General features: G+C 35.9%; 2 protein-coding genes across 2 annotated transcripts in view; both read right to left on the bottom strand.

Annotated features, from left to right (window-relative positions):
* Window positions 1-16764, bottom strand: part of LOC308642258 (NXPE family member 4-like) — a gene marked incomplete at both ends in the record, with an annotated part of 362659 nt that overhangs the window by 150232 nt on the left and 195663 nt on the right. The gene's annotated exons all lie outside the window — the stretch shown is intronic.
* LOC308642834 (NXPE family member 1-like) lies at window positions 8736-16334 on the bottom strand (the record flags this gene model as incomplete). The annotated part of the gene is made up of 4 exons (XM_081282203.1): window positions 8736-9271; window positions 9681-9893; window positions 13548-13609; window positions 15928-16334. The coding sequence occupies 4 exons, from the start codon at window positions 16332-16334 to the stop codon at window positions 8736-8738; spliced, it is 1218 nt and encodes a 405-aa protein (XP_081138329.1).

Below are 16764 nucleotides of genomic sequence, written 5' to 3'. Positions count from 1 at the left end.
TGGCATGGGTCTGTAGGTTAGCAGGGTGGTCCTGGGCCTAAGTTTGGCGTAGGCTCCTGCTGGGTTGGCAGGGTGGTCCTAGGCCTGGGTCTGGGCTCAAGTGTGGGTCTGCTGGTTGGTGGGGGCAGTCCTGGCTGGTGCCTGGGATCCAGCATGGGTCTGCTGCTTGGCAAGGCCATCCTGGGCCTATACTTGGCCTTGGGTGCGTAAAGGTGGATGGCAGAGGGAGGGGTGGTCCTAGGCCCAAGCCTGGGCTTCAGTATGGGTCTGCCAGTTGGCAGAGGTGGTTCTGGATCAGAGTGACAATTATGATTCTTGAGTATCCTGAGATCCAGGATACTGACAGAGATCGGCAACTGTCAATCCATAAGGATGTGTTGATCTAATCTCTCCAGAGAAGATACCATCCAATGAAGCCCCTTAGGCCTCATTAGACCTAATCTTTGGCTTCCAGAACTCCCCTTTCCCTAGAACTCTGCATCACCCTGGGAGTACATAGATATGGTCTTTGGAGAAAAAACTCCCAACAGACAGTGCTTCCCACTATATTCAACCTTATACTGGTGAGGACAGAAACTGAGAGCTATTTCAGTCAGCTCTTAGGCAACTCTTCAGTCTTAGATAACTCCAACTGGCAGCTCAGAGAGCAACACAAAAAGAAGAAAGTGTTAATATCTAGCCCTTACATGTTCTGTCATTCCTTTTCTGTCTCTCTCTTCCTCCCTCCCTCCCAAGAAAAAAACAGAAAGACAGTTGTGCATAGGCAGTGACCATCCATTTTCATTGAATATTTTGATTATTTCAGTGGAGATGATGCCTTCATTTTTCATTGAGAATCTTTTTTTTTTCTTTTTTTTTTATTGGTTGTTCACAACATTACAAAGCTCTTGACATATCATATTTCATACATTAGATTGAAGTGGGTTATGAACCCCCAATTTTACCCCAAATGCAGATTGCAGAATCACGTCGGTTACACATCCACAATTTCACATAATGCCCTATTAGTAATTGTTATATTCTGCTACCTTTCCTATCCCCTACTATCCCCCCTCCCCTCCCCTCCCATCTTCTCTCTCTACCCCATCTACTGTAATTCATTTCTCTCCTTGTTTATTTTCCCATTCCCCTCCCAACCTCTTATATGTAATTTTGTATAGCAATGAGGGTCTCCCTTCATTTCCATGCAATTTCCCTTTTCTCTCCCTTTCCCTCCCATCTTATGTCTCTGTTTAATGTTAATCTTTTCTTCCTGCTCTTCCTCCCTGCTCTGTTCATAGTTGCTCTCATTATATCAAAGAATACATTTGGTATTTGTTTTTTAGGGATTGGCTAGCTTCACTAAGCATAATCTGCTCTAGTGCCATCCATTTCCCTGCAAATTCTATGATTTTGTCATTTTTTATTGCTGCATAGTACTCCATTGTGTATAGATGCCACATTTTTTTTTATCCATTCATCTATTGAAGGGCATCTGGGTTGGTTCCAAAGTCTAGCTGTTGTGAATTGTGCTGCTATGAACATCGATGTGGCAGTATCCCTGTAGCATGCTCTTTTAAGGTCTTCAGGGAATAGTCCGAGAAGGGCAATAGTAGGGTCAAACGGTGGTTCCATTCCCATCTTTCCCAGGAATCTCCAAACTGCTTTCCAAATTGGCCGCACCAATTTGCAGTCCCACCAGCAATGTACAAGTGTACCCTTTTCTTTCATTGAGAATCTTTTACATTTTCTTATTGGTGTTTTTGTTGTGCTGCTTTCTTTATGGACACATATACATATTTGATTATTTTCTCCTCATTTTTATATTTTTAAACATGTAGTTATTTTTCCTTGTCTTGTCTTTTGATGGTTGGGGTTTGGGTTTGTATATTTTTGTTTTATTTCATTCATTTTTTTCCTCTCTTTTTTTCTTCTGCCAACAGCCAAATCCTCATGTTCTCTATTTTTCTTTACATTTTTTCTCCTCCTTCCTAAAATAATCATGACATGCTACATCTCTTCTGCCTTCTCTCTATTCACTCTTGAGAATTGTAAACTCTGTTCTATCTTCCTATCACATTTTTTTCTCTTAATTAACTGTATTTTTACCATCTTTTAGAACTAATTTCTTTATATAACTCCTGTCCCCACTATTTATCCTCCTGGAAATTCTTACTGTTGTCGATAACATAGCTGACCCCTCTTGTTTGCTTTAATGCCAGATCTAGTTTATGGTTATTCATAGTTTGTGCTTTGGGAAATTGTTGACCCTACTATTCCTTTTTTTCCCATGGTAATAATATTGTAGCTGTCACAGTAATAACTGAATATTTATAGTAATGCTGTATGTTTTTTGTGAGGTTTGGGTTAGGGTTATATTCTGTGAGGTTTGGGAATCTATAGGGACACTACCAGCTCACAGGATAGAGATTCTGCTGCTAAACTAAACTCAATGAAAATACAGTACATCTTGCTCCACACACATATTAATGACACTCAAATGTCAGCTATACTTTAATGCAAAGATGGAAGAGTCAGAACACCAAACTAATTACCAGGCCCTAAATAGAAACGTAAGGGGTCCAAACTCAGGTTCCACCTACAGATGTCCACAGTTATAGAAAAAATATGGAGAACTTATAAAAAGCCTGTGCATACTACACATACAAGAGGGTCTTAATCTAGATCACCCTAGGACACTTCAGCAAGTAAAGGCTGTGCCCTAAACCGGCTCACACATAAAAGTGGAAATCAATCCCAACAAATGTATAAAACCCAACACAGGAATACAAGAAATATGAAAGAATGTGACATGATGCCTTCTAAAGTACAAAATTCACCAGTAACTGACCCCAAAGATATTGAAGTGTATGAAATATCAGATAAAGAATTAAAAAGAATCATTATAAATATGATCAATGAATTAAAAAAAAAACAGAAAAACAACTGAATTAAGGAAGTCAGTACAGGAGATGAATGAGAAATTCAATGAGATAGAAATATTAAAAAAGAAAAACAGAAATCTTGGAAATGAGCAATACAGTAAATCAAAATGTTCATTTGTGTAGACCATGGTAAAGACAGAATTTCAGAGCTGGAAGACAAAATGGCCAGCCTTGAATATTTAGACAGTATTAAAAAGCTTGAATATACAAGCACTCTGGGACAACATTAAGTTATGAAATTTAAGAATCATTTTAATCAAGGAGGGTTGTGAGATGCAAATTGATGGAATGAATAACCTCTTCAGGGAAATAAAAACAGAAAAATTTCGAACTTTGAGAATGAAATGGACATTCAGATACAGGATACATTCAGAATTCCAAATACAGAGGAGCAAAAAAGAACCTTTCCATGGCACATCATGATTGAATTCCTAATTTACAGACAAGGATATAATTTTAAAATCCTCAAGAGAAGAAAATCAGGTCCACTTTAAAAAGTCCACCCTAAAAAGTGCCACATTTCAAGGCAAGGCAATAAGAATCACTTCTGATTTCTCAGCATAAACTCTAAAAACCAGGGGAACTTGGAATCATGTGCTCAAATTCCCGAAAGAAAGCAATGACCAAAATGGCTGTATCCAGAAAAGCAATTCTTAAAAATCAAAGAAGGAAAAACAAAACAACAAAAACAGAAAACAACTTTTCAACATAAGCAGAAACTAGAATTGGTATCTACTAGACTGATACTACAGATCTTATTTAAAGAAACATTCCACTCAGAAGAAATAAAAACAGAACAAAACAAACAAAAACCTAAACTGCAGAGCTCACAAATGAACAAATCTCCTTTGAAGACTAGCTTAGCAAATGAGACATGGGGCCAAATTAAACATTAGAAATAAATAATAATAACAAGATTTAATAAACATCTCCCTATAATAAAATTGAATGTAGATGGTCTCAACTCTCTAATTAGAAGATAGGCTGGCAGAGGAAATTATAAAACAAGAACCAACTATATGTTGTTTGTAAGAGACTCAGGCAAAGACAGAAAAATTTGAAAGTGATGTATCATGCAAATAAAGTATCCCAAACAAGCAGGAGTACTGCTCTCCTATATGACAAAGCAGACTTCAAATCAAAATTAATAAGAAGAAACAAAGAAGGTCACTTCATACTGCTAAAGGTAATAATCCAACAAGAAGATATGACAATAATAAATGTTTATGCCCCAAATATGGGTGAAACTAATTACATAAAAGAGAACACTACTCAAGTGGAAGCCTTAGATAGATCCCAGTACAATAATACTGAGTGATTTCAACACAGCATTCTTGCTATTATATACGTCATCCAAGCATAAACTCAATAAGTCTCTTTGGCCATAGAAAATATTATAAATCAAAGGACTGTAACAGACATCTATAGAATATTTCATCCAATAACATCTGAGTACACATCCTTCTTAGTGGCTCATGGAACCTTCTTCAAAATAGACCATATATTAGGCCACAAAGCAACTGTTAGCAAATGCAAAAAAAAAAAAAAAGATATAATTCTTTGCATCCTATCGGATCATAATGGAATAAAATTAGAAATCAACATGACAAAACCTACAGAAACTATATAAACATGGAGATAGGACAATGACTTTTGAATGATGGAGGAATGATAGAAGAAATCATGTGAAAGTTTAAAAAATTCTTAGACTCAAGAGAAAAGTTATACAGCATACTAGAACCTCTGAAACACTATGTATGTGGTTCTAAGAGGAATGTTTATAGCTATGAGTGCCTACATAAGAAAATCAGATCTCTAATGATACATCTCAAGGCTTGTGAAAAAGTATAAATGAAATCCTACACCAGTAGAAGGAAGGAGATAATTAATATCAGTGCTGAAATCAATGAAATGGAGATAAAAAATACAAAGATCAATGAAACAAAAGAGTTGGTTCTTTGAAAAATTCAACAAGATTGATAAGCCCTTAGCCAGACTAATAAAAAGAAAAGAGAGAAACTCCAGAATAATAACATTCAGTATGAAAAAGGAGAAATCACCACAGGCATCATAGAAAAAGCAGATCTTTAGGGACTATTTTGAAAACATATATTCCAAAAAATTAGAAAACCTAAAATAAATAAATAAATTTCTAGACACATATGATCTGCCAAAAATAGAATCTGAAAATATATCTCATACTTTTATATGTCAAAATGGATCCTATTTTTATGTATAACTGAAAAGGACCAATATATAAAAAAAGATGAAAGATCAATAACATATAATAAGATAGAAGCAGAAATAAAAAGCCTTTCAGCAAGGAAAAGTTTAGGATCCAATAGATTCTCAGCTGAATTCTACCAGATTTTTAAAGAAGAACTAATGATAATACTCCTCAAATTAGTTCATGAAATAGAAATTAATGGAACATTTCAAAATTCATTTTATGAAATCAGTATCACAATTATACCAAAACCAGATGAGCACACATCAAGGAAATGAAGGTATAGACCAGTATTCCTAATGAATTTACATGCAAAAATTCTTAATACAATGTTAAGAAATCATGATCAACAAATATTAAGAAGATTATATATCACAAGCAAGTTGGTTTTATCCCAGAGATGTAAGGATGGTTCAGCATACACATATCAATAAATATAATTTATCATATAAATAGAATTAAGGACAAAAATCACTTAGTCATCTCAATAGATGTAGACAAGGTCATAGACAAAATTCACCACTCATTCATGATAAAAATACTGAAGAAACTAAGGATAGAAGGAACCTACCTCACCACCATAAAGGGTATGTGACAATTCCAAGCCAATATCAGTAAACGGCGGAAAACAGAAAGCATTTTGTTTGAAATATGAGACAAGACATGATGTCTACTCTCACTGTTCCTGTTTATTGTAGTAAATTAGGTAAGAGAAAGGAACTAAAATGGCTAAAAGTAGAAAAATCAGAACTCAAATTATCATTATTTGCAATTGATCCTATACATAGAAGATCCATAAAACTCCATCAAAAGACTGCTAGAGCTAATACACAAATTTGGCAAAGTGGCAGGTAACAAAATCAATGTACAAACATTAGTAATCTTTTTATATACCAACAAAGAATCTGCTGAGAAAGTAATCAGGAAAAGAATTTCATTCAAAATAGCCTCCAAAACCCATAAAATAACTAGGAATGAATCTAACCAAGGAGGTGAAAGACCTCCACAATATAAAGTATAGAACATTGAAGAAAATTGTACATAATAAGGGGATTTGTTGTTACATACTCGTACATGCACACTCTATGACAATATAATTTGGTCTATAGGATTCCTCAGCACTTTCTCTGGATCTTTGTAGTTAAGACTTTTCTATATATTAAGCATATTAGTTTTTTGCCTAAGACATAGATTGCAAGTATCTCTATCTAATTGTCATTTATCTTTTGCTTTATAATATCTTAGGGATTGATGTAAATATTTTACATATATTTAGTGCAATTTGTTAATACGAATTTCACATTGTCAGTCTGAAAACAGAAAAGAGAATCCTTTATTCTATGTATTACAAATATTTTTCATAGCTTTGAGTGTTTTTCTTACTCTTTTAACAGTATCTTTTGATAGGCAGTTCCTCATTTTAATACATTAAGACTGACCAGTGTTTTCCCTTTTGATTAGTGCTTTTTGAACTCAGTCTAAGAAAGCATATTTTGAAGTAATGATGATATTTTTCTATGTTATTGTCAACAATCTAAGAATAATTTCTCACTGTGTTACTCACACTGAGATGTGAGGAGCTGGGTGAGTTTGTGAAGTGTTTTCTGCTGGTGCATGAGATACAAGTTAGAAATTTAGTCAATGATTAGAAATGTTTAGGGGAGTGTGGCCTTACCATGGCATGCAAGACAGTGAGGGGTGAACTAGGCTCCCTGGTTGGTGAGGTGCTGTCAGACTCCAGTGGAGAGTCGAAGGTGACCCAGCTGTGTACCAGTCGTGTGCACTAGGACCAGGCATGGATACTAGAATGTTCAGGTATTAAAAAAATATGACTTTAGCATAGATAATGTTAGATGCACACTTTAATAAACTTTACTTTTTCTTTTTTACATTAGTTCGTGATAATTTATTTTTTGAGGATGGTGTAATGTGAGGGTCCAATTTTGCTTTATTTTTCACACATGGTTATCCTATTTTCTGATAACATTTATGCAATTTACTGTCTTTTCCTCATGGCTCCCTGTGTCATGGAGCAACTGTGTTTGCAGGGCCTCTTCCACTCCCTCGATTCTATTCCATTGGTCTGGTTTTTCATTGCACCAGTGCCACACTGTTATGATTCTAGCTTTAAGGTAATTCTTGATATTTGGAAAAGTAAGTTCTTTTATTCTTTTTCAGAAGTATCTTTATTATTTTCAGTCATGTACCTTTTTTAAGAAATTTTAGAATCATATTATCAAATTGCATACAATCTCGTGCACATACGATCTTTAAGACTGATAAAATTCTATTTAATCTATAGAACTATATAGTCATTTAGTTTTATGTGGTGTTGTGATACATCTTCTGTTGCATTTACTACTAATCATTTGGTTACACATATATTTATTTTTTATCTTTTACCGAACTGCACTTTTGAGTTTTGTGCATATTTTTTAAAAATAAAATATTCTAGAAAAATATAACAGTAGAGCTATAAAAGATACAAAACCTAGTATTTAGTACAATGAAAGATATGCACAATGTGTACACAGAGATACCATGCAGTTTTAACTATGTTATCTAATATCTATTTCTACAGTTACAGAGGCTGTTAGGTTTTGTATATTGAGCTTGTGGTGCCCCCTTTTAAAAACTTCTACTTAGGGTCTTGGTGTTTTCCTAAGGGAATGATGAAATAGGAGGAATTATTCTATTCCCTTCCGACATGTACTACAGTGCACCAGTAGATAGAGCAAGTGAGAGGTTCTCAGCTCTGTTATCTGACTTGGTAAGGAATGTTTGTTGTGCTTCACTCAGGAAGTGATGAAGCTTGTAGTTTTCTGTTAGATCCATTTTCTCATTATGGGAATTTTCTTCTATTTCTAGTTTGTACTAGTTTTCCTCTGAACCTTAGAGGTATTTTTGATGAATTCTACCATTTTTTTTTTGTTTTAAATCAGGCCTCATTAAAGTAGGCCTAGGGCCAAATATGTCCACCACATTTTGGGGGTTTTGTGATCTAAAAATTGTTTTTGCATGTTTAAAAATATTTGCGGGGGGATCAAAAGAAGAATACTATTTCTGACGTGTGTCAGTTATATGAAATACAATTTCCTTGTTCATTTGTAAAGTTTTATTAAAATATAACACAATCATTTTACATGTTGTCTGTGACTGCTTTTGCACTACAGTGCAGAATGGAGCAGTTCTGACAGAGGCAGGATAGCCTGCAGATTCCAAAATATTTACAATCTATACCTTTACAGAGAAAGTTAGGTGACTGTTTTAGAACATCATGATAATTATATGTTTATTACTCTTCTGTTCAGCCATGATTAACAGAAAGTATAAACCAACCATGCCTAAAATATAAAAATATTTATTATTACATGCAGACTAGCTCCAGGCATGGTATGATCATTCCTTACATCTCACTCTCTTGGCTTTGCATCTCATCTTCATTCTCTTTGTCTTTAATTGTCCCAGAAATAATCCCACAGACATCCTTTTAAATTTGATTTTCTTAATACCTTAAATGAATAAAACTTTGTTGACACAAAGGATATAAAAATTTGTTATTACATATTTTGTATATTTATGCTTTAGCAAATGTAGTTTAAGAACATGTCAATCTGACTTCCAATCACATGATCAGGTGGATGGACATTATTGGTGCCATATGCAATGGTCATGTCCCAGGCATCAATGACACCTACATTGAGATCTTTGAAAATGTCATTCAGGGTAAGATACTGAATGTAACCATGGAAGTCTCCAAACCTTTCTGTTTCTATGTGCATCTCCCTTATATTTTCTGTCTTAATGATCACTTTAGTGTCTGGACTTCTTAGGAATAGTCGTTCAATAGCTTTTCGAACACTGATGGCCCTGTGAATGAAAACGTCAATGGGGAAAGGTCTGAAGTGTTGGCCAAAGGTTATGACAATGGCTGTGTTTTTATCCCCTGATAGCCGGTCAATTTCCCGAGGGATATAACCTTCATCTGTCACGGAATAGGTACTATAAGTGACAAAAGGATAGCCATGTTTTTTCCATTGAATTTGAGTATGTCTTTCAGCATCCAGAAGCAAATGTTTCTTAAAAGGTCCAGTTTCATGAAGATCAAAAAATTTCAGTGCTGATTAAAAAAACAAACAAACAGACAGATTTTAACTAAAAAGTAATATTAGTGCATGTTAAAAGAACATTCACAGTATCATTTATAATACCTACTGGAAATATTTTTATCGGAAGCATTCTAACTTCTAGAGTAAATTACCAATTCACATGTGTGAAATGTCAGTTAAAATATGAAGTTTTTGTTGGAATTTATCAGGAGGAATAACTTTTCTTATGAAACATTGAATAAAATAGATTTCAAATCAAGACTCAACTCTAGAAAGCTAAATGAAATCATAAGAAAACTAGCTCAAATGAGAAGAGATGGAGACCTCATTGAAAGTACTTTATGATCAGCCTGAATTTCCAAAAGAATATAAAGTAAGTACATACTTTTTACAGCTTTGGAATATAAAGTAAGTACATACTTTTTGCAACTCTGGGTAAATAGTGGATCCACTGACGCAGTGTGGAGTCTCCCAGCAGGTAAATGAGTTTTCCTTTCAAGCAGTCATTGATCTTGTTTGTGTCTAGTTGAATCTGGTTACAAAATGTTGTTATCCACCTTCCTTGTAATGTGTATCCACCAGGGACCGGAATCTTCATTCCAATTTGGCATTTCTCTGTGCTCTTTTCACTCTCTGGTATCAGAGATCTGGTGGTGAGTGTTGTTAGTGGCATGTGTTAAACACCAGCCTTCCCTTTCCTGATCTCTTACTCCTGTGTCTTTTGTCACTTTCTAGGGGTATTTCTTGATCACCAGCTTTGTTTTAATAATTGCTCTCATTTCTCTGAGAGATATTTGAGTCATGATGACTCCTCCCTGTTCATTTTCTTTCATCTGTGATCATTAGCTAAGTCTCTATGTCTTTTCCTTTCTTTGCCATTCCTCTGATTTTGTGGTGATTTAATTTTGTTCTCTAATCTGAATGCTGTTACTGAATTCCCAGTTCCTATCTTCATTATTGAATCATTTTTATTTGTTCCATCAATGAAGGAACTGTGAAGTTTGCAGTGTTTAAAAAATGGCTTAAGGGGCTGGGGATGTGGTTCAAGCGGTAGCCCGCTCGCCTGGCATGCGTGGCGCACTGGGTTCGATCCTCAGCACTACATAAAAAATAAAATAAAGATGTTGTGTCCACCGAAAACTAAAAAATAAATATAAAAAATGGCTTAAAATATAACATGTACACATGTTGAAAACTGAAACATTATGAAATACTTACCTCAACTTAATTTTTTTTTTAAAAATAGGATATGCAAGCATCCATGGTAAGGGTGATTTGCAGCATTCCACAGAAACCAATATTCTGAGATATTGCAGCCTGTTTTTATAGAACTGCAGCCTCTCTCATGGTGTGCCTTCTAAGGTACCCCATGTGGCAGAGCACCAACTCTGCCATGCTATAACAAAGGTCCTCAGATGTCTGACATCATGCTTCCTTACCATTCTCTATGCTGCTGCACCACTGCTGAGCCATTGCCTCATATCTTAGTTTTATTATTTGTTGGGTTTTTTTATTTTTTGAAGAATGACTTTTTGAGCCTTTGCATGCTAGGTTAGCACTCTACCACTTAGCTTCATTTTATTGACAATTCATCTAGTAGGAAGGACACACATTGTTAGGAGGGCAAGTTGGTTTGCCTTTGAAGTCATTACCTACAAATTTCCCATATCATTTCTATTCATATTCCTAGAAAAAAAATAATGTGGCCATAAGTAGCCACAGGAAAGGTGGTCAGGGCTTCAGTTAAACTACTGGTTTCACTTCTAAAGAGAGAGAAGGGAATGTGTAGTGGGGAATTACCAGCAGCCTCTGCTTAACCTTCTTTTCTTAGCTCCTCATAGATTTTGTAGTCTCTGGTTGCCTGTGTCTAGAAAACAGTACTTTCTTACATGTCAGTACTATAAAGTTGGCCCTCTGTATCCATAGGATCTGTATCTATGGATTCAACCTACCATGAATGGAAAATATCCAGGAAATTTGTTTTTAATCTTATTAAACACATGCAGATTTTCTTTCCATTTCTCTAAACAATATAGCATAGCATCTATTTACATGACATTTATATAGTATTAGGTAATATAAGTATTTTGGAAATGATTTAAAGTGTATGGGAGGCTGTTGTAATTCATTTCAAATACCATGCCATTATATATAAGGGGTAAGCTTCTTGGCATCAAATTTGGTGTCCCTGGTGGGTCCTACAGACAAACTCCCTTGAATATTAAGGGAAAATTGTATTTGTAATTCGAGGACAAAGTAGCAACATGGTTCTGGTGGCAAATTTAGAAAATGCTCCTGGAATAGCTCTTAAATCCTGGTGATTTTTCTTGCCCAAGGGAGTTTTCCTAATGCAATTATCATGTTGGAATTTTACTGTGATATGGTTGGTCTTGTAGGAGGCTTAATAACACTACATCATGGATGCTTGAATATCATAAGCCTAGAAACTCAACACCCACTATTACCAAGTATTCCTCATCCCAGTAATGTACTGGCATATTCAAGATGATAGCCTTTGAGCTTATTATTGAAAAGCATATCTTGTGTAATATTTACATGTCAGAATTTATTTCCTTATGAATATTATTATGTAATTTTATTTTAGAATAGGCTCAATATTTTGAGCAATATGTGATTAATTTTGCTCACCTTTTTGATTAGAGATTGTAATAGGCAGGCTGTGGTCCCTCAATACATTCAAATCCTAATTCCTCAAATCTGTGAATATGTTGCCTTCCATGGCAGAAAGGATTTTCCATATTCACTAAGTGTATAGACTCTGAGAGGTGACAGTTCTCAATTATCTGGGGGAAGGGGTCCAGTCTAATTAACTGGCTCTCCAAATTGAAAGAGGGAGGCAGGAGGTAGGCCAGAAACTTGTAATTTGAATAATTGACCCACTATTGTGGCTTTGATAAGAAGATGGGGTTACAAAGAAAGAGGGCAGCCTTTAGAAGCCAAAAAGGCAGATCTCCAGAAAAAAATACAGGTTTGCTCTACTTTAACTAGCTTTGTGAAACAGATATTGGGCTTTGGAAGAATAACACTAAGAGAAAAGTTCTTCTTATTGGAAGCCACTTTGTTTTAGCAGCAAGAAGAAACTAATGCAGAGAAAGTTGACATTGTTCCAATATGAATTCACCCCATTCAGAAATAGCATACTTTCTTCCATGTATAAATTTTATGTTCCTTAGCACCATTTTAAATTCTCTTTGTGTATTTCATACTCATTTTGCTCACTTGTCCACTCTCTTCTTCAGTTGACCTCTGGAGTTTTCAAAAGTCTACCAAATAAACATGAAATCTTCAGCATGCTACTTGAAAACTTCCATCCGCCCATATGCTTACCACACTGGCCTACTGAACAGGGTCCAGAGAATTTTGCTCATGAAAAGAGTTATCAGATAAAAAAGGTTACCACATTAAAGAATCCAGGAGAGAGAATTAAATCACTTCTAGTATGGAAGGCTTTTCTAATGTATGTGTCATTCAATCTTTTCTTTATCTCAATGTATACGTACATAGGTAATTAGAAGTTACTCAAATTATTTACTTAAATCTGACAACCCTACCATGATCTTTATGTGGTTTCTCTTTCAGCTCATTCTCTGACTACAGATATTCTTCAGGGCTTACTCATATATTGACTTTAACATAACTTCTTCTGTATTTTGCTTTCTTCACAGAGTTGGTAGATTGAATTTATTTTGATCACAAACTTAACATATTAATTTTTCTCAATTGATTCAAAATACCTCATATCTATTAGACCCTCAGTAAAAAATTGATGAAGAAATGAATTAATATTAGAAATAAATCATGAGTTATCAAGTTTACCATAAAAGGCTTTATATACAATTATTGAAAGTTAATGTATAAATAAGCATAAATATTATTTGTTCACATGTAACATTGCTTTGTATTTGCCGTTGAAACAATAAGATGGAAACTTCATATGAAATTGCTAAGTGCACCAACTAAAAGCTGGAGGTTATACCAACAGAGATGAGGAAACCAAAGCCAGAGTGCTCCTGCTCTGAAGCCATGAGTACCCATCACAGACATTTGCACAGCACCTCAGACTCTAGGAGATGAATGTAGGATACTAATACTTTCTCCTTTACGTTAAATCAAATGAAATCTACTATAAACAAAGTTTGAACTAATTTCCTTGAATTGATTTCTTCTATAAAGTCCAAATAGACTGAGATCAGCATTAACGCTGATTAATTTTCTCTTCATAAAATTCATGACATATACACCTTCCACAGAAGAAAGCAGACTTACTGTTACAATGGGAGACATCAATATTTTTAAGGTCTTTCATCATTTCAATTCCCACTTTGGACCTTCAAAAAATAAGACCATAGATTACCCTGTGGTGTATTCACATAGCACAGGACACAAGTTTACCTCATTGTAAGTGAAGGATAATTTTATTTTTAATAATTGAAAACTATTATTTTTATTATATGTTTTAGATATACTAGGTATTATACATGAATTAGGATTTTGGAAGGCTTTCTATCCTATGAAGAGTACCTGAAGTCTAGGGCAGCTCTTCTTATCTGCCAAATGTAATAGTGTGTGCTAGAATCTTAGATTCACATTTATCAAATATGAAAGTTCTCTATCCTCTTTTATATCAGTTATTCACATTCATATAATATTTTTCATGAGTTATTATGAGCCTCTAGTTCACCAACCTAAGTTTAATCCCACCTAATTTCTTCAACCCACCCTCCAGAGCACCCTTTCCAATTGGATATACAACGGAATTATTGTTTAAAGCCCTTAATTGTGTCCATGTCACTTACCTAAGGAGTCCTGGATTCTTGTCATGGCACCTAGACCCTTTATCACAGAATCCCTGCTTCTCCCTGTAGGCATGTTTCCTACTGTTTACCTTTAATTTTTCCTGCATATGTGTTGAGGATCATGTGAAGAAAGGTAATGTATTTGTATGTATGCACTATTGTGCCCTAAACATCCATCAATGTGACTAGCAGAAAGTAATGGTTAACCTGATGCATGAATAAATAAATGAACATTCTATTTGTACACTGAATTTCTTTCTTCTTGATGAAAGACCTCTGAATCTTCCTATTTAATCCCCACTGCTTATCTCCTGTGCATATGTGTGTGTAAATGGAGGCAGGCAGGAAGGGCTCAAGGAAGGATAAAGGCTCAGGTGCCTAGTATAACATATATACAATAGATATAAATGGTACCCTGTTTTATGCTATGGATGTCCCTTTAGATCTAATCCCATGAAAGGGTAGGTGATCCTTAGTGGCATTTAGGCATAAGGATGGTTAATGGGGAGGAAGATATTTGGTGATTTGCATCATTGGAAACAAAAAGGAAGGAAAAGAAAACCAACTGTGCTTTTATTTGTTCAGAAGTAAGCCATGCACTATAGATCAGGATATCTGCATAAGCATCTGGATAAGTGCATTAGCATATGGAATGTGTCTTGTGTTTCCATGTTCTATGTTTACTCTTCTTCTAACCAAATATTTTTGAAAGTACATGGAAAAAATTCTAAGCTTGAGTTTGAAAACTGCTATGAAATGAATTGCTCAGAATCTAGCATTTCACTGTAAAAGAGGGAAAGAAAATAAGTATCCATGGGGTAGAATAGATTTTGGCATAGTGGAAAGTGAAAAGGAAGTGGACTGAGGCTTATGGAAAATTATCACATGAACAAAAGATTCTGGGACTGATAAGGTCTCAGGACTTGGCTCATAGTTCTGGTTTTTGTGATGACAATTTTCTTTTACAAATACCCAAAGAAGCCCATGAAAGAACCCTGATATTTCATTCTAAGTAATGAATTGTTTTGTTTCCATCTCAGTGGAGAACAAGAAGACCAGTGAATGAGCATCTGTTTGTAGGGGAGATAGGCATGGTGTGTCTGCAGCCAAGACTGATAGGAGAAACATGTGTGCACCAAGGTTAGAGGAGGATGTTCAATGAGGGCTTCCAGGCACTGATAGGTAACAGTGGGCAGAGGTAGAGGGACTCCTCCATGCTGAGTAGTGTGCAATGATGCATTTCTAATTTTGAGGTCCACTAGAGATGACCCATAGGAGTTGGCATTTTAGAAATATTGTTCAGGCTGCAGTGTAGAGTGGGTTCAAGGAGGGTGTGATTGATGATGGGAGAGAGACCAGGTAGGAAGCATTACAGTCATGTAGATGAGGTAATGGTGGTCTCAACTAGGACAGCAGCACAGGGCATGGAGAGGAAAGAACAATAAAGACATTTAAGAGGCACAATCTGTGGAACACAATATGGGCTGTGAAGTTGCATGACATTATCATATATGTATAAGGAATTTTTTTCTTGAGTGGAATATCTATGAACACATAGCAAAATAGTTTTTCGGGGAGTGTATTTTGTGAAACGTATGTGTACAGTAATAATCCCAATTGATACAGAGATGTATAGGCATGTATATTATTGAATTCTTCCTGTGTAACCATCTTTGTTTGATTATATCAAAATGCAAACTGTGGTGTAGAGTCATGAACATGGGGTGCCATGAAAATATCACTTCACATATATGACCATAACCTTGGGTGCAGGAAGCATCTGAGACATTAAGATCAGCAATGTAGCTTTGCTTACCAGCATCTCTTATTGTATTGAAAAGTATACTCACTTATGGAAAAGGCTTTTTTCCTTGACAGAAAGATAAGAAATTTCTCGGTTCCTGGTGGTCACATGGGTCAGGGCCTCACAGGGCATGTTTTGAGGCTTCATGCAGTAGAAGGCTTCCTGGTCTCTCCCATACAGGTAGGTGCACAGTTCAGAGCTAGAGTTTAGGGTCAGGCCACATTCAGTGAAGACTTGGGAGGTGCCATTAACAAATTTACCTTTGAAAATAATTTTATCATAGCCTTGGTTCCTTGCCCTCCAGAGAGCGGACACCCCTTCACTGGGGTGGATGAGCAGGAGAGACAGGGAGACTTGGCCCTCCCAGAACAGAGTGAAGCTGATAAGGTAGGTGCCATTGTGGAAGTCTGTCACCTTTCCTGAGGCGCCTGCCTTCAGGGCTGGGGAGGACATCCTGGCCCTGAGGAAGTCCCCTCCATATTCCTTCCTGCGTCCCAGGTGGTCCCTGGCCTCTAGCAGAATATCCAGCTGGTCCCCCCTGCAGTATGTGTCTCTAGGGTTAAGGATGGTGACTGTGCTCTGGGTGGCACTGGTGGTGGTGTTCATGTGGGTGAAGGATCTGGGCGGGATCATCTCGTTTAGTGTTTCCAGGATCTTCCTTATTCTCAGCTCAGTCTCTGTTGGTAACTTTACAGGGCTCATTTTTATTTCAGAACATGAAGAGTTTGTGGAGATGTTCCAGTGATATAAACTGATGGGTACATTTATAGCAGACCAAAGCTGAAATGATAACAAACAGGACATACTATTCAACAAACCTGTTTCCAATAATTTTTACTTATAATGAATATGTGCTCACCTATTTTCATCATGTTATTTAAAC

The sequence above is a fragment of the Spermophilus citellus genome (assembly GCF_964194105.1).
Source record: "Spermophilus citellus genome assembly, chromosome: 2".
NCBI lineage: Eukaryota > Metazoa > Chordata > Mammalia > Rodentia > Sciuridae > Spermophilus > Spermophilus citellus.
This window is presented reverse-complemented; position numbering and strand designations above follow the sequence as displayed.